The 17,063-nt window shown below is 64.5% G+C and overlaps 2 protein-coding genes across 3 annotated transcripts; one reads left to right on the plus strand and one right to left on the minus strand.

The window, feature by feature from the left end:
* The first annotated feature begins 1,693 nt into the window (after positions 1-1,693).
* Positions 1,694-3,847, plus strand: LOC308044211 (2'-5'-oligoadenylate synthase 1-like). Of its 2 annotated transcripts, none has more exons than XM_080350744.1 (6): positions 1,694-1,935; positions 2,136-2,430; positions 2,510-2,697; positions 2,779-3,020; positions 3,108-3,240; positions 3,321-3,847. In XM_080350744.1, the coding sequence occupies exons 1-6, from the start codon at positions 1,741-1,743 to the stop codon at positions 3,813-3,815; spliced, it is 1,548 nt and encodes a 515-aa protein (XP_080206870.1). In that variant the 5' UTR covers positions 1,694-1,740; the 3' UTR covers positions 3,816-3,847. The 2 variants fall into 2 exon arrangements, with proteins under 2 accessions (XP_080206870.1, XP_080206871.1); XM_080350745.1 differs by having other exon boundaries at positions 2,223-2,430.
* A 1,095-nt stretch (positions 3,848-4,942) lies between these two features.
* On the minus strand, positions 4,943-11,916 carry SEMA3B (semaphorin 3B). The gene is made up of 18 exons (XM_080350215.1): positions 11,896-11,916; positions 9,917-10,050; positions 8,909-9,066; positions 8,761-8,823; positions 8,552-8,671; positions 8,386-8,479; positions 8,180-8,299; positions 7,738-7,883; positions 7,527-7,641; positions 7,370-7,439; positions 7,143-7,287; positions 6,816-7,035; positions 6,642-6,733; positions 6,441-6,482; positions 6,182-6,339; positions 6,015-6,070; positions 5,803-5,942; positions 4,943-5,719 (listed from the first exon to the last, which is right to left on the minus strand). The coding sequence occupies exons 2-18, from the start codon at positions 10,020-10,022 to the stop codon at positions 5,279-5,281; spliced, it is 2,286 nt and encodes a 761-aa protein (XP_080206341.1). The 5' UTR covers positions 10,023-10,050; positions 11,896-11,916; the 3' UTR covers positions 4,943-5,278.
* Between the last annotated feature and the right edge of the window lie 5,147 nt (positions 11,917-17,063).

The following is a 17,063-nucleotide window of genomic DNA, read 5'->3' on the forward strand; positions in this document are numbered from 1 at the left end:
GAAGGGTGTGAGAGCCACATGTGAAACCACATTTGGGGTGCCCCTTTTTGGCTGAGACACCCTACGGGTACAAATAAAAAATGGTTCCTGTCATTTTTGCCTTGGCATCCTGTCCTCACTCCTCAGGCTGCACAGGCCAGATGTGAAATGTTCATGAGTCCTGTCCCTATCCACAACTCTGCACCTGCCTGTATCCCTGCCCAAATATGCGCTTCTGTCCCCATTTCTGCCACTGCCACTGTCACTGTTCCTGCCCATAACGCTGCTCGTATCCCTGTCTCTACCCCTGGCTCTGCCCACAGCCCTGCCCATATTTCTGCCCTGGCCTGTACTCCTGCCCCAGTCGCTGTCTCATTGTCAGCTGACACTAAGGGGACAGCCATTCTTGCTCCTGCTCTGGCCATGTCACCACTCCCGCCAGTATCTCTTCTTCTGTCCTTGCCCCTGTCCCTGCCCATCTCTCCCTCTGCCCTGTCCCTGTCCCTGCCCATACCCTTACCTCTATTCTCCGCCCAAACTGCACCCCACGTCCCTCCCCATCATTATACCTGTCCCTGAACTCGCTGCTGCCCTGTCCCATCCCTGCCCCTTCCTGCCTCCTCTCCCTACCCCCTGCCCACTCTCTTGCCCCTGCCCGCCCCCGCCCTGAGTTTCCAGGCCTGAGATTCAGCTTTTGGCCCATCCCAGTTTCCCGGGATGACCCAGAGCAGGCGAGCGGGGCGCCCGTGGGCACCCACCCCGCGGCACCTGGGCTGCGGGCGACACCCGCGGTCCCGCGGGGGCGATGGGAGGGGCCGGGGGGCGGGAGCAGGGGCGCCGCAGAGACTCCTTTGCACTTTCGTTTCCAGACGGCAGAAGCAGAAACCGAAACCGGCGCAGAAATAGAAACTCCCGTTTCCCGGCTCTGCCGCAGCCGGCGCTTAAGGCAGCGCGGGCAGCCGCGTCCTGCTCGCTCCGGGACTGCGGGGTATCGGTGATGCTGGCACGGCCGCGTCCCGCTGCTGGGGGGCACCAGGACCCCCGGTGATGCTGGCACCAGCCATATCCCATTGCCTGCAGTGACAACAAAGGCTCTGGTGACACCAGCACCAGCCATGGTGCGTTGCATTCATTGACACCAGGACCTTCAGTGGCACCGGTGCCAGGCACGTCCCGTTGCCTGGGGTAATACCAAGGGCCTCTGGTGGCACTGGCACCAGCTATGTCCCAGTGCTGGTTGTGCCCCCTCCCGGTGTGGGGCACAGACAGGACACCCCCAGCCCCCGGGCAGGGTCTGGCGTGGGGTCCCCGGGGTGGGACGCTGCCTCCTGCCATCTGGGCACCCAGGGAACACCGTGTGCCACCACAGACACCTCGGGCTATGAAGCCCTGCAGCTCCCTAGACCCAGCCCGCAGGCAGCTGCCTGTGCTGCCACCACGGCTGTCACCACTGCCCCTCGTCTGGGAGCCGGGGTGATGGCCGTGCCTCACAGCCCCTCCTGCCCCCTCCCAGCCCCGCGGCGGTGGCACTGGGGACACTGGGGATCCCGTGGGCAGGAGCCAAACCGGGGAGCCGCGGCCGGGGAAAGGCGAAACCCGGGAGCTGGAGCCACCTTAATTTCCCAGCAGTGACGCCATCGAGGAGGTGACCCGGGAAGGTTTAAAAGCTGCTGCAGACGGGGGGGAGAGTTGCAGGCAGGAGCGGGCAGAGGGAAGGCTGCGAAGCAGGAGAGGGCAGTGGGAGCAACCACACCTAGCAGGATGGATGTGGGGCAGATGACATCCACGAATGGGCTGAAGACGGTGTCTGCCAACAGGCTGGACAGCTGGATCATGGAGGTCCTGCAGCCCAGCGAGGATTTCCGCAAGCAAGTGAAGGAGACTGTTAAGCAGATCTGTGACTTCCTGAAAGAGAACTGCTTTGAGAACAACATCCATGTCCTCAAGACGGTCAAGGTGAGCACTGCCTAGCTCAGGGACCAGCCAGCACCGCTGCTGCCACCCTTCCCTCTGTCCTGCCACTCCAGTTCATGCCCTGCCTCAGTTTCCCCTGGCAGCCCCAGGAAAGGTGGCAGGTGCTGCCTGTACGGGGAGCAGCAGTGTCCCTCTGGCTTGTCACGGCAGCGGTGCTGAGTAGGCAGGGCATCTCTCCACAGGGTGGCTCGGCAGGCAAGGGCACAGCCCTGCAGAACAACTCCGATGCTGATGTGGTGCTCTTCCTCGACTGCTTCTCCAACTACCAGCAGCAGAAGCAGAAGAGAAAGCATATCCTGGATTTGATCAAGAAGAGGCTGCGTGCCTGCAAACAGAGCCTGACATTCACCGTGAACATCGACGAGCCCCGGTACAAGGGTCCTGGCAATACGCCACGCTCCCTCAGCCTCACTCTCCGCTCCAAGAGGACCTTGGAGTCCATCGAGGTGGACATCCTGCCTGCCTATGACGCCTTGGGTAAGGGCTGTGAGCTGGTGCAGGGGTGGGCTGAGGTGTCAGTGCTGGGATGGCTCTCACCTTCCTTCTTGCCCCACAGGGCAACTGAGACGGGATGACCCCCTGAAGCCAGAGCTGTATGTGGAGGCATACGTTGGGCTCCTGGAAGCCGGTAGTGGCCCTGGGGAGTACTCCCCCTGCTTCACTGAACTGCAGAAGAAGTTTGTGAAGCGTTACCCCGCCAAGCTGAAGAGCCTCCTGCGCCTTGTCAAGTACTGGTACAAGGAGGTGAGGGGCTGCCCAGCTCCCCTGGCACCCACCAGGCACCCACCCGAGCCAGTGCTCACCCCATCCCCCTCTTCTTCCCAGATGCTGAAGCCGCAGTACCCCACTGCAGATCTGCCCCCCAAGTATGCCCTGGAGCTGCTGACCATCTATGCCTGGCAGAAGGGTATGGACTCCAGTGAGTCTTTCGTCACGGCCGAGGGCTTTCGCACAGTGCTGGAGTTGCTGTGCCGGTACAAGGAGATCTGCATCTACTGGGAGACATGCTACTCCCTCCAGCACAGCCAGATTGGTGCCCACATCAAGAGGCTGCTGCGCAGCCCCTGGTAAGAGCCCTACCTGGTGGGACCTTTGCCACCTGCCCCGTGGCACTGCTCAGGGCTGATGGCAGCACCTACCCTCTGTGTTCACAGCCCCATCATCCTGGACCCTGCCGACCCCACGGGGATCCTGGGCCAAGGCAAGAATTGGGACCTGGTGGCGCAGGAAGCTGCTCGCTGCCGTTCGCTGCCCTGTGTCCGTGATGTCCAGCCCTGGGATGTGCAGGTAAGGCAGCCTGTGTCTGCAAGCACTGTGCCCCTACCCGCCCCTGCCGATTTTGGCCACCCATTCTTCTGTCCCCACAGCCAGCACAGCCCGTGACAATAGAGGTGAAGCAGCTGGTGGGCACGAGACTGAGCAGAACCATCAGCCCGAGCACCACTGTCTGGAAGCTGAAGGAGCAGATTGAGCAGACCTGGCGCATCCCCCGGTACAGGCAGCGTTTGACGCTGCAGGAAACGAGCACCATCCTACAGGACAGTGAGACCCTGGCCTCCTATGGCATCTTCTACAGCACCACACTGATACTGCTGCACACCGAGCAGCTGGAGATGGAGGTCTTTGTGAAGGATGACAAGAACAAGACCACCACCTACATGGTGCTGCCCACCGACACCGTCCGGCAGTTGAAGGAGAAGATCCATGTCCGGCAGGGGCCTCCCGCCAATCAGCAGCGCCTAACATATGGCTCCAAGGAGCTGGAGGACCAGTACACGCTGGCACACTACGACGTCCAGCCCAGGAGCACCATCTTCATGCTCCTGCGACTCCGGGGGGGTGTTGGCCCCTGGCATCCCTAGTTCCCTGTCTGCTCCCCCTCCTCAGCATCGCCCCTGGCACCAACCCTCACCTCTGTACCCCTCGTCGTGCTGCAAATAAATTAACCTCTGTAGATCCTTGTGCTGCTCATTGGGTTGGGGATGGTGTCAAGTGGCATGGGGGTGGTTGTCAGGTGGGGACCCTGTTCCCCACTGGGATGAGGGGGGGCCTCCATGCCACAAGCTGCTGGGATGGCACAGGGACACATGGGTGCAGAGCAGTGCTGCTGCCTGAGCTTGAGGCGCCTAGTGGGGTCAGGGGAGCCAGCCTGGTGCCAGCCGGACCTCAGGAAAAAAACAGCTCCATCCTCTGCCTGCAGCAGCTTTTAAACCTTCCCAGACCACCACCCCAATGACTGTCAGGCAGTTATGGTGGTCAGAGCTCCCTAGGGCAGCTCTGCCCAGGGTGTCCCCTGGGTGTCCAGCTGGCAGGAGGCAGCGTCCCAGGGCTGGGGGTGCCATGCCTGTGCCCACACCGGGGGTTCAAGGGTCTGGGCTGGGGCACAGCCATCTCTGAGATATTGCCATTGCTGGGTGTCACCGGGTGGGGCGGGGGGAGGTCCGGTGCCACCCCAGGCAATGGGATGTGGCTGGTTCCAGTGTCACCTGGTGCCACCGCAGGCAGCAGGAGGCAGCACAGCCCGAGGTCATCTCCTGTCACTGCCTTAAGCGCTGGGGAAACGTCAAGTCTAGTTTCGGTTTCCATCTTCCAGAAACGAAAGCATGGTTGGATGGGAGCCCAGGGGCACCCGGTCGGCCTTGGTGATATCTGGCCTTCCCATCCCCAGGTGCTGCCAAGCACCCCAACCTTCTCGGCTCAGGGTCCCTGCAGGGTGCCCGCTGTAGGGCACTGGGCTGCTCCCCCCAAGTGCTCCCCGTGTTTCTGGGGCAGACACACAACCCTGGGCTGAATCCTCTGCTTTATTGTGCTCAATTAGTACAAGCCCATATGTGTTGCTGTTCTGTACCCGGGCTGCTGGGCACCACCTCTGTGCCCCCACGACACCTCCTTCCAGGCACCCCTCCTCCAGCCTGGCCCCCACGTCCCGCCAATGCCCATCCTGCCCCGCCATGGTCCTGCTCCCACACACAGACCCCTGGCACCCGAGCGTGGCCCTGCTGTCCTGTCCCCCGTGGTGCCATGCCCAGGGGCAGGTTTACATTCATCTGTAACAGTTGTTAATAAATATTTTGGTGACACTGCGGTGCCAGCAGCCGGCTCAGTCCCCGCACTGGCGCTGGAGCCAGTGGCACAGGTGGCTGGTGGCCCCTCCATGTGGGGGTGGTCAGCCTGGCTGCCCTTCTGACCCCAGAGCTGTGGTCCCCACTGCTGCCCGTGCCCTGCTCCAGTGCTGCTGGTGGGGCAGCCGAGACTGGGAGGGGCTTTGCCCCTGCCCGCAGCCCCGCTCCTAGGCAGAGCCTGGTGCCCGGGGCCAGCCCCAGGGTCACCAGGGGGATGCACTGCGGGGGCCCCGCTCGGCCCGCGGCCCCTCACGGGTGCGCCGGCGGCGGGCTTTGCGCGGCTCCTCGCCCTGCCTGCGGCCGGGGGGTCCAGCGTAGGCACGGGGGGGCGGTGGAGGTCTCCCCCGGCTCCAGAGCCGCTGGCAGACCCTGTCCACAGCCCCCAGCGGCGGGCGCTCCACCAGCTGGAGAAAGTCCCTGTACCAGACCTTGTGCCCAGGGGGCGCAGCGACAAGCTGGGGGTCGCTGGCGGGGGCCACGCCTGCTGCCTGCTGGGTGCCGATGACCTCCAGGGAGAGCCGCAGCAGTGGCTGGGTGAAGCCGTGCTCGGTGGCGTGGCACAGGTAGAAGCCGGCGTCGGCGTGCTGCACGCTGCGCAGCAGGACACCCCGCTCCGTTCGCACCACCCGCTCATCCACCTGCACCTGTGGCAGCCACGGCAATGGCTGGTCAGGTTGGCACAGCATGGCACGGTCCTACCGGTAGCACCTGGCCGGGGAGAGCCTACCTCTCGCTGGGGATCATCCCGGGTGCGCTGGTATGTCCAGAGGATGTGGGCTTGCAAGGATTTGGGGATGCACTCCAGGAAGGCAGTGCTGCCCTCTACCCCATAGAGCTGCTTCTGGGGCACGCTGCCCCGCCGGGGGTCTGTGGGGACATGGCCTGGCCATCAGCCCCCTACCCTGGCAGGGCTGGACCCCTGGCCAAGTCCCGGCTCACCTTCAGAGCAAAGTGCATTGGGGTCACCATTGCGGACGTCCTGCCGGCGGAAACGCCTGCGGGAAGGTGGTGAAGGAGCAGACGCTGCAGCAGCATCACCTGCGCCCGTCACTGTGGCCTCAGGGCAGGCTGGCCAGCCCAGCACCGTGCACTAGCATATCACCTACCTCTTGGTGTTGGGGATGTAGCGGGTGCAGGTGGTGCCATCCCAGGCACAGTATGGATCGCGGGCCAGGCAGCACTCAGCACAGGCTTTGCCATAGGCGCTGCAGCGGTGCAAGGGCAGCTGGGCCAGTGCTGTGGTTGAGCCAGCGTAGAGCTGTTGCTGGAGGGCGGGTGGAGAGCGGAGCTCAGCACCCCGGTGCTGTGGCATGGGGCCCGGCAGAGCCTCAGCAAAACATGGGAACCCCCTGGGGCACCCCTTACCCGCTTGGAGGAGAGCTGCAGGCTGGTGATGGGGGAAGCGTCCTGTGGGCAGAGTGCGGGCAGGAGTTAGGGTGTGTGGGGGATCCAGGCTGCCGGCCCCCGTATCCCAGTAGCTGGAGCACTCCGGCATGATCCAGAGCACAGGCAGCACAAGGGGGTGCCCAAGGGGTCCCACTGGATGGGCATGAAGCTCTGTCTCACTTGGAAGACCTGCAGCTCCTCCAGCAGCAGCGGCTCCATGCGGTGCCAGCTCTCCTTGGGCACCGAGACCACCTTCAGCATCGTGCCAATGTCTGCAGGCAGAGAGGGGTTAGGCTGGGAGTCACAGCTGCAACATCCCCCAGCTGTGTCCTCAGCCCCAGGGTCACCACATGCCTGTGCCAATGAAGAGGACATCATAGTGGCCATCAGCGGCAGTGACACGGTCCACAGCAATGCGGGTGAAGGTGTAGGGCACAGCAGCTTGTAGGAAAAGGGGACGCTGGCCGTGGGGCAGCACTGGGTTGTACATCAGTGGGTGGTGCCGGGCAAACTGGATCACCTCATCTGGGAAGTCCTTGGTGGAGCTGAAGGTGCCGAAGGTCTTGCTGGGGCACTGTGCGGGGGCGGTGCTGGCTGAGTGGGGTCTTGCTCCCCACAGCCCACACCTCAGGTACTGGAACCCACTGATGGCAGCAGCCGGGACACCCCTGTGCCACGTACCATGCCTGGGCGGGGGTATGGCACGCGTCCCTGGTATGACACCCACTGGTAGTTGGGACCCTCCTTGTGTGCGAAGGGGCCAAGGAAAGCCCGGCGGATGTCGGCCATGGTGTAGACGCAGACGGCTGAGCCCTGGAAAACGGAGCTGACGGGAGAGAGAGGGGACAATGTGAGGGGAGAGGGAGGCACCGCTGGGCATAGTGGGGGGAGTAGGGGGAGGGCTCGACCTGGAGGTGGAGAAGACAGCGTAGACCAGAGGGTTGCGCTTGTCCCTTGTCTGCAGCAGGAACACGTCCCCTGCAAGCCGGGAAGGCATCAGTGCTGCCTTGACACGCCATGGTTGCCCATGGGTACCCTGGGGGACCCACTCCCACCCCAACTCACGGAGCTCATCAAAGTGGGTGTCTGCCCCATCGTGTCCTGGCACGGCGCAGATGAGCCGAGCCTTCAGGAAGGTTGTCCACTTGTTCACCAGGCTGCGCTGCCCCCCTACATCGTTCTGCCGGGAGAGAGGGGAGAGAGAGGGCGCTCGCGTTAGCAGGAGTGGGTGGCACCCCAAGGCCCTCCCAGCCCACCTGCCCACAGATGCTCTTACCCGGCAGATCTGGCCGATGCGAGCGAAGCTGGTCTTGCCCAGCCCCTGCTGCCGCTCCACCGCCGTCTCGCGGAAGAAGAAGTAGATCTTGTCATCATCGGGGTCCTCGCTCTCCGGCACCCAAAAAATGGCCACGAACTTGGGTTCTGGAGGCAGAAGGGTGCTACGTCCAGTGTCTCTGCTAGCTCTGTTCCCTGAGCACCCTGGAGCACCCACTGGAGTTGCAGGAGGGTGCAGACACCCCATGCCCAGCTGCAGGGCAGAGGTAGAGTGAGAGTGGAACCCCACCAGGCACGGGGACTCCCCAAATCACCCTCCACAGGCAGCAGAGAACAGGTTGTGGCTGAGCCTAGAGGACTCATTACCCTGATGCATCCAGGGAGCAGTAATGCCATGCCAGGATCCCAGCAGCCCCCCAACCCTCCTGCTCCCCTGCACTGACCATTGAGCCAGCGGGAGTCGTGCTGCTCGGTGCGGATGGAGGGACGCCGGCCCAGGCTGCGGAAGATGGTAAAGTCACGGCCCATCAGATCGGTGGCCACCCCGGAGTAGAGCTCCTCGCCTAGCAGGCGGGAGGGAAGCGTTATGGGGGTCCCCTGGCACCCCCCAGTGCACTGCCCACCAGCACTGGGCTCAGCTCTCCCTTACCCACGAGGACGGAGGCAGCTGTGTGCTGGGGGTCATAGGGACTCTTCCCCTTGCCATCTTCTATGTGCCGGGGGTCCAGCTTGAAGATGGGCTCCTGGAGGGGGGTAAGTAAAGGAGGAGGGTGGACAGCAGCAGCCAGGGGTCACGGCGGTGCTGAGGGGCTCACCTCTGGGTGCTGGCCAGCCTCCACAAAGGCGCAGACGGGGTGGAAGGCGCCGGTGCCGCAGGCGTACAGGTGGGTCCGGTTGTAGGGGTGCAGGATCTTCACGAAGTTCATGCACTCGGCCTCGGGGGGGAATGCATGGGGAGGCAGTGCTGAGGAAGCAATGCTGGGGCAGCCCCCCAGCACCCCTCCCAGCACCTCCCAGCACTCACAGTGATGTCTTTGCCAGCCCAGTTGCACTCCTCCCTCCACTCCACCTGTGCTGGCCAGTAGATCTGCAGGGAAAAAATGGGGGGACACTCACAGCCCTGGGGTGCACCTGGGGCCCCCTGGCTGGCATGTGTGTCCCCCCCGCGTTACCTTCCTGTCCCGCTGGCTGATGTCATCCAGTGCCAGGGAGAGGAGGTTGTTCTGGGCTCCAGCGAAGAGGCGGCCACGCTCCTCGTCCAGCAGCAGGGCCTCGTAGCAGCAGGAGCGCTCCAGCGTGAAGAGGCGCAGCCCGTGACGAGCCCGCAGCTCTGTGGGACCCGCAGCACCGCTCAGCCCGGGCCAGCCACGGCACCTGCCGCTGCCCGCCGTGCTCCCTGGCCCTGGACATGCGCCCCAGGCAGACCTGGATCTGGCTACGGTCCCCTGGCTGTGTTGCCCCCTCCCCCAAACCTGTCGCACTGGCTTGACCGGGTTCATCAACCCTGAGCCGGCCCAGCACCCATCCCCACTCCAGCCGGACACCCATCCCTGCACTGCCCAGCAGCCATCCCCACAGCCCCCATCACCCATCCCTGTATCCCCCAGCACCCATCCCTATGCCCCCCACCCTGGCAGCAGGCGGCGGGGGAGAAGGGGCCATTCCCTGCCCTGTGGAGCTAATCCCACTGTGGCGGGAACAAACAGCCCTTTGTCAGGCTGGGAGGAGAGTGCTCGCCCGGACCCGTCACCAGACAAAGCCCCCTGCGCGGTGCTGCAGCCCGCGGGGTGGCCGGATGGGACACGGCACTGGCTCCCCGGCCAGCACGGTGTCCCGCCGGGCCTGGAGCAGCCAGGACCGGTGAGCGCTGCCATGGTGCACCACAGGGGGACAGGCACCTGAGCCGGCACATGCCGGGGGCCAAGGGCGAAGGCCAAAGCACAGGCATGGCCCCGAGGGCAGGCAGGTGGCCCTGGGGGGCTGGCATCAGGCAAGGAACTCAGCAGCCCATGCCGATGCCTGGCAGCCTGGGGGGAGGGCAGCGCTGGTACTGGTGCTGGTGCAGGGCAGTGCGGGGGTTTTGCACCCTTCCTGCTATGCTGTCCCCTGTCCCCCGGAATGATGCTGGGTGCTGACACAGCACCGTCTCACCCACGCCTGATCGCATGTCCCACACTCACCATGGAAGGCCAGCTTGAGGCGGGGGGTGGCAGCAGGTGGGGGGCGGCTGGCGGCAGCAGCAGGGCCACGCAGCAGGAGCAGGAGCAGGAGCAGCGTGCGGCTCATGGCCGGGGCCTGGCTGGCGGCCCCGCGGCTGGGGAAGAGAAGCGAGATCTCAGCTCAGGTTACAGCCCCCTCCCCACAGCCCCCAGACCACAATCCCTCCCTGGCGCTGCTGCTGGGATTGGGAGAACACCAAGTACTGGCATAGGGCGACCCCAGCACAGCACAGGCTTGACCCGGTGATTGTTGGGGGGCAACAGGCCAGCCACACCCCTCTCTGTTTTTTAAGCCCCTGTTAATCTGACCCTGAACCAAACAGGCTCCAGGAACAGCCCTCCCGCTCCTGCCTGAAGGGAAACTGAGGCAGCGTGGCCGAGCAGCACCCAGCCCTCCCCATGCCTGCCTGAGCCCTGCTGGCAGGAGTGCGCTGGGCTCTGCCCATTGCTGCCTGCGAGCACAGAGCTGTCCTGCAGGGACGGGGCGAGCACTGGGGTGATGCCAGCCAGCCAGGGCATGCCAGACAGGCGGTGGGCTCCTGAGTGCCACGCAAGCTGGCCATTGTGGGAAAAAAGGGGTCTCGTACCTCAGTTTCCCCCACTGTGACAGCCCCTGCTGTTTGGCCCCTGGCCCTTCTTGTACCAGCCTGTGAAAAACAGCTGGGTTTAGGGGGGCTCTGGCTGAACAGGTGCCCATATCCCCCCAAGAGGCCCACACAGGCATCCCCGCCATCCTCACAGGTGCCCACCATGGGGTAGGAGAAGAGTTTCTCTGTCTCCGGCACTGGCACACTCTCCCTCAGGGAGCAGGCGGTGATGATTATCACAAGCATCACACCAACACGCAGCTCCTCACCTCACCTGCCGGCCACGCCACAGCAGCCCCGGGCAGCTACAGGCGGCCAGGATGTGCCAGCCAGCACCTCCCCGCACTGAGTGTGAAGCACAAGCCCGGCCACGCTGGTCATCAGCCCCCAGAACAGCCAACAGGTTTTCACCCGTGCTGTGGCCACCAAGGCCTTGCCAGGACACTGGTGACAACCGAAGCCCCGCTGCAGCACCGGGGCTGGTGTCACTGCCCCAGGGTCTGCTGCGCTGCTCCAGCATGGTGTGAGCCCGGCCACAGTGGGTGCCGGGCCAGGGGGCATGTGTGGGTGGCAGTGCCCAGCACAGATCTGGGCACGTCTGCCTGCTGCCCAGCACACCGGCTGGGGCTTGCCCTGGGCTCCTACAGGCAGGGGCAGCCCCGTCCCGGGCTGGCAGGGTGGGGAGCGAGTCCTGGGCAGGCAGCGGCCCCAGTCAGGCACAGTGCCGCAGGGCTGGGCTGCCCAGCAGCCTGGCGTGAGGCGCTAATGACATTTCCAGAGGTGCCGGGATGAGGCGGGGGACCCACCAGGCTCTGCCAGACACCCCCACTGTCGTGAGCAAGGGCCATCGTGGGGACACCAAGGGTCCTCCCACCTGCCCAGCACCTGCCAGCCCCCATGGAGGGGTCAGGGCAGACCCCCGGCCACGGACCCCACACGCCAGTTGCCCCAGCCCGGTGCTGGCACGGGGGGAAGTTGGAGGAGGTGGGCAGCAGCGGCAGCACCAGAGACCCCCGGTGTCAGCACTGGCAGATCCAGGCCCCTAGACCCCCGGTGCCAGCCCGGCAGACCGAGGTCCCTGAGACCCGCAGCGGCAATCCCTCAGCGTCCCAGTGCCAGCCCTGGCACGGACGCAGCCCCCCGAGACCCCCGGTGCCAGCCCGGGCAGATCCAGCTCACCCAGCACCCCGCTGCCAGCCGGGACACGGACCCCGCCTCCAGTGCCCTAGTGCCAGCCCGGGCAGAGCCCCGACGGCAGCGCAGAGAACCCGGCCCCGGACACCTCCCCGTACCGGCCCCGGGAGCCCCCCGGCCCCGGCAGCCCCCGCACCCTGCCCGACCCTCAGCACCCACCTGGGTCCCGGCTCCGCTCGGCTCGGCCCGGCCCCGCCCTCCGCGTCCGCCGGGAGGGAGCGGGGCGGCCCCGGCGGGGCGGGGCGGGGCACGGGGGCACGCGCACACGCTAACACGCGTGCACACGTACACTCGTGTGGAAACGCGCACTCATACACGTGCAAACACACGCGTGCAAACACCTCCAGGCACCCTCACACCCACTCACACAGAGCCGTGCTGCCACAACGCGTGGCCAACAGTGACACCCGCCATCCCTGGGGCAGAGCTGAGCATGCCACGCTCAGCACACGGGTGGCCCAGCTGCCTTGTCCCTGGGGTGAGCAGCTGCTGGCTGCATGCTGCCTGCCCCGGTGTGGGGTGCTAGGGGCTGTGCCAGGGGGTGCTGAAGGGCACCAGGGGCCATACCGTGGACGGTGGGGGGCTGGTCCTGCACCCCACTCAGCTGCAGCCCAGATGTCTGGCCCAGACCCAGCCCGGAGCAAACAAAATTCCTCCACTGCCTCCCATTTTCCAGCCACCACTGCCAAGAATAGCAAGTGCCGAGCGGCGCCGGCAGCGAGGCCACGCGTGCCTCGGCAGGCAGAGCTCGGGGCCGGGGGGACATGGGCTGCCCTGGGGGCCACCCCTGCCTTTTATTCCTCCTATGCCCCTGGCTGTCCCTACCTGTGGTTGCCAGAGTCCAGGAAGGCTGGTTCAGCATGAGTGGGGAGGCAGCAGGTGTGGGCAGTCAAGCAGTGGGTGCAGGAAGCAGCGGGTGCAGGAAGGTGCAGGGCGAGTGAGGAGGCAGGGGTTGCAGGCAGGCAGCGGGTGCAGGTGTGCCGGCAGTGAGCGCAGGCAGGCAGCGGATGCAGGCTGGCCGCAGGTGCTGGCAGCCTGGCAGTGGATGCAGGCACGTCAGGTGCAGGTGTGGGTAGACAGCTGCCACAGGCAGGCAGTGGGTTCAGCAGGCAGCGGGAGCCATGCAGGCAGGCACAGACAGGCCAGCAGCAGGCAGGAGGAGCTGTGCCAGGCTGGGTGCCCAAGCAATGCCCTTCCGGCTCACTGCCGGTAACATTCCTGCTGCTGGCACGGGTGTACCGCCCACTCTCCTCCTAGTTGCGCTGCAGTGCCAAGTGCCAGTCCAGTGTCGTGGGTGGCAAAGGGGATGGGGACATCAAGGGGACAGGTGGCAGGGGAGCGGCTGGCAGGTGTTACTCTGCTGCAGGACTTTACCCAGGTGCTCTGACAGGGTTTTGGGCTGGGTGGCCATGACATGGTTGGGCATGGTGTCTCTGTCCCTACTGTCCCAGCCATCAGGACCAGCTGGGGCAGTGGGGACAGCGATGCTGTGCCCAGCCCTGCACAGTGGGCATCTTCCTTTGTTGTGCCAGCACTGTGCCTCAGCTTCCCTCCACCCAGCTGGGACCTTTCCACCTGGTGTGGCTCTCGGTATGTGTGCTGAGGTGGCTGTGTGGTGTCACTGTCACTGAGCCCCAGAGCCCGGCAAGGACCTTGCTGGCAGCAGCTCTGCCTGGAGAAACCATCAGGAGTCAGAAGGGCTGGGCTTCTATCCCGGAAAAAACGGCACGGGAGGGATGCGCCACGTCGCCCGCCGGCCACCCCTTTCTGCCTTGCCGGGTGTTCTTGGCAAGCGCTGAAGCTGCTAGCTGCTGACATGGTGACAGTCCCCAGCCGGAATGAGCATCTCCACCAGCATCCCACCCTCATCCCTGTGCTCACTGCCAGCCCTGCAGAGGGCGGCAAGGCCAGGTGCCAGAGACCTGGCTCCCTGCCAGCATAGGCGTGTCACCGCTGGCAGTGTGAGCAGGTGCCGGCTCCTTCGCTCTTTGATCCCTTCTCTGCCGCCGGCACATCCGTGCTGGGGGATTGCTGCCTCGGCCAAATCTCCCCTGGTGGTTCCGGCTCTGGTGTGCAGCGGTAGCTCTGCCAGCAGCACCCGAACCCCCAGCGGTGTTTGCGGTAGGAAACGGCTCCTTCCCACCTCCGCAGGGCTCCCAGGAGCAGCGTGGCAGCAGGCAGCATGTCCTGCACCTCCTGTGCCAGCTTGCCCACTGGCACAGCATGGGATGTATGTGTGCCAACATGTGGCTGACCACCACCAGTGGCTGCTGGAGAGCCTGCACAGAGATGAGCCGCGATTTGTCCCCATCCTGCTAGCCACTGGGAGGGCCCTGGCGATGGTGCAGGGATCTGTGGGGTGACCCGGAGCAAGGTGTCTTCAGGGTACCCCCCCTCCCCATCTCTGTAAGGGCTGAGGATCAACCCTCTGACCTGCTGGAGCCATCGTGGCCAGGGCCAGCCAAAATGAAGGGGGTGCAAGGTGAGCTACAACTGGTGCTGTAGCTGTCCTCGTGCCATCTGTGCTTGGCATGGCCCTGTTCCCCAGCCAAGAGATGTGCTTGTGCAGCAGGGTGGCCTTTGCTAGCACTTCTGGTGACACTGCCAGCTTGCCGGGGAGAGAGGAGGGAGCAGAAGGAGGAGAGGCATCCTCACCCCAGCCTGCACCTGTGGCCCGGGCATGGGGATGACTTCCTCAAGCTTGTACCTCCTGGGCCTGGCCACCCCAAAAAGCCCTCAGTGGTTTGTGACAGCACCAGCTTTAGGACTCCTTTGGGAGTTCCCCAGCACAGGGTGCCTCACTGCCTGCCTGTCTGGTCCCTCTATCCCCGGCCAGGCTGGGTCCCCATCCCAAGCCCTGCTCCCTACCACAGCCTGTGGCTTTTCCAGGGGACTGAGGTGAGCCCTGCTGTACCATGAGCACTGCAGGAATCTCTCCCATCACCACTTCAATGGCTATGCCAGTGTCTCCTTGCCATCATTCCTGGCTTGGCTGTGCACCAAGACAGTGAAGTGGCTGTGTGTCCCCATGGCATGTGGTGTCCAGTCACAGGATGGCATCGGCCTCGAGTGGCTGCCACATCCCTGGTACAAAGGGAGGACACACCAGGCAGGAGACAGAACCCATGGGGTGCCAAGTGTGCCAGCGAGAGGGTCTGCTCTGATGGTGAGCAAACATGCCTGAGTCAGCTGCATCCTCATAGCCTGGTGTGGTGGTGATGTCCCAGCGGGTCACCAGCTCAGGGCTCACACTGCGTCTATGGATACACCCTCCTGACCCTACATCCACCCCCCATCACAGCACATTGGTGTGAGACCCACACAGCAGGGACCCGCATGGCCCCGATGCATTCCTGCCAGGATTAGGTACCGGCTCCCGGCAGCACCATATCAGTGTAGGCTGGTTAATCCCTTTTTAATTGTCCTCACCCTGTGCTGGGGAGAGCCAGGCTGGTCAGGGGATGTGGGGTGCTGGGTGCACCCCTGTGCCTGAACATGTCTGGAGTGCCAAGTATCCCTGCTGTGGGACCAGGCTATGGGGTGCATGGTGAGCCTTTGGGTTGGTGATGAAGGAGATGTCCATCCTCCCAATGCAGCACCATGGTTTTTGGGGAAAGGGAGGGATCCTGGGCTTCTAGGATCCCATCCTGCTGCCCTGGGGTAAACATCTGCCCTTGGCTTTGTGGCTGCTGGCAGCCAGGCTCTGGGGCAGGCAGACGGGCTGTATCCCATGCATCAAAAAATGCTGAGCCTGAAGCTCCTCAAAACCTTACCAACAGGGCAGGAGTGTCAGTGGAGCCATAGTGTGTGGAACACAAGATCCCAGCACTCTGGCCCCAGCCAGGCCCTCTCCCCGTCCCAGCAGAAGGGCAGGAGAGATGTTGGCTGAGCCCCCCTGCCTGCTGCCCTGCCCTGTGGCACACCAAACAGTGGCATCCAGCTCCTCTAGGCTTTAAAAATAAGCTGGTGTCCCTGCCATGGAATCGGTAATTTTAGCCGGGGAGTGTCTCACTGGGAAGCATGCAGGACCGTGCATCTGCTCCTGCTGGCCCAGCGGCATCTGTGCCCAGGGCTGATGTCAGCCCCTCACTGCCCACTTGCTCACCCCTGCCCTGGGGCAGTGCGCATGAGCACAGCCTGGCCATGGCCACTTTGGACAGAGCCAATGCCTGGTGGGATGACAAGGGCAGGGAAGGGAGGACAGGGGTGCTTCGGTGCCCCCTGAGCCTGCCTGCTCCTCATCCAGGGCATCATGCCCCCAAAGCGAGTGGCATCAGGGAGCAGAGCATCCCACTGCCACAGCACCCAGCAGCACCCAGACAGGCAATGGCAGGGGGGTCCTTGCACCCTGCCCTGCCCACCCTCTTTCTCTCACCCCTAGACCCGAACACAACAGCCACTTCAGCTCGCCTCCCACGGTGCTCCCGCAGAGCCGCGGCGGCTGGGAAGGCTGGGGGGGCCACCACCGAGCATAATGCGGCTATTGATGGGCGAGCTGGCGGCCCCAGTGGGGCACAATAGGGCCTTGTCTGCCGGCCCAGCTCCTGCTTCTGCCCAGCCGAGTGCCCAGTGTTGGGCTCCCCTCTTTCCTGAATGGCTCAGAGCTCGCCTAGGTCCCAGCCAGGGCAAGCTCTGCCTGGGGCTGAGCCGGCAAGTGCAGTGGAGAAACCACAGATGGGAAGGCACTGAGCAAGTCCCCCTTTTTCTGTAAACCAGTGCCCTGGGGAAGTGACACGGCATAGGAAACCCCCAATGAAGCAATGCTCACCCCAGCTGGGAGAGGGCTCAAGGACCCCCCTCTCAGACGTGGAGTGACAGGGACAAGGAGGCGGCACGTGCCTGATGATGCCCCCCCATCCTTCTCGGGATCGTGACTGAGACCACCAGCACCCAGGACCAACAGAGGGGAGACAGTGACCTGGCATCCCACAAAGGAGCTCCACCACTCCGGCCCCCTGACCCTACAGCCCCCCTCAACAGGGCAGCCCGGTTCCCTGCAGCCACCATCTCACCTGCTATGGCACGCTGGCTCTGCTGGAGCTCTCCTGCCTCCTCGCCTCGTGGGTGAGCTGGGGCTGCGGCTGTCTCCTGCTCTTTAAACCCCAAATCCCCGGTGCCGGGCGCCAGTCCTGCCGGCGGCGGGGGCGGAGGGAGGGGACGCAAAGCCCCGGTCCCTGCTCCCGGGGCCGGCACCAACAAAAGGCAACTGTGTTCCGTGTCCTCCCTGTGCACCCCGCGACCCGACCGGTCGCTCAGGGACAGCCCCTCGGGACGCAGTGGCTTCTCAGGGTGCCTCCAACCCCTCTGCCTGTGCTGGAAAGTCAGGA

Source organism: Nesoenas mayeri (assembly GCF_963082525.1).
Source record: "Nesoenas mayeri genome assembly, chromosome: 10".
Lineage (NCBI taxonomy): Eukaryota > Metazoa > Chordata > Aves > Columbiformes > Columbidae > Nesoenas > Nesoenas mayeri.

What these genes read in the sequence shown, in the direction of transcription:
- SEMA3B (XM_080350215.1), bottom strand. Translation starts at nt 10,022, where the DNA reads ATGAGCCGCACGCTGCTCCTGCTCCTGCTCCTGCTGCGTGGCCCTGCT. An exon ending in CGACTCCCGCTGGCTCAATG is followed by an intron (nt 7,884 to 8,179) that starts GTCAGTGCAGGG and finishes TTCTGCCTCCAG; the next exon opens with AACCCAAGTTCGTGGCCATT. An exon ending in GCTGTCTTCTCCACCTCCAG is followed by an intron (nt 7,288 to 7,369) that starts GTCGAGCCCTCC and finishes CTCTCCCGTCAG; the next exon opens with CTCCGTTTTCCAGGGCTCAG.
- LOC308044211 (XM_080350744.1), top strand. Translation starts at nt 1,741, where the DNA reads ATGGATGTGGGGCAGATGACATCCACGAATGGGCTGAAGACGGTGTCT. An exon ending in GCCTGCCTATGACGCCTTGG is followed by an intron (nt 2,431 to 2,509) that starts GTAAGGGCTGTG and finishes CTTGCCCCACAG; the next exon opens with GGCAACTGAGACGGGATGAC. An exon ending in TCAAGTACTGGTACAAGGAG is followed by an intron (nt 2,698 to 2,778) that starts GTGAGGGGCTGC and finishes TCTTCTTCCCAG; the next exon opens with ATGCTGAAGCCGCAGTACCC.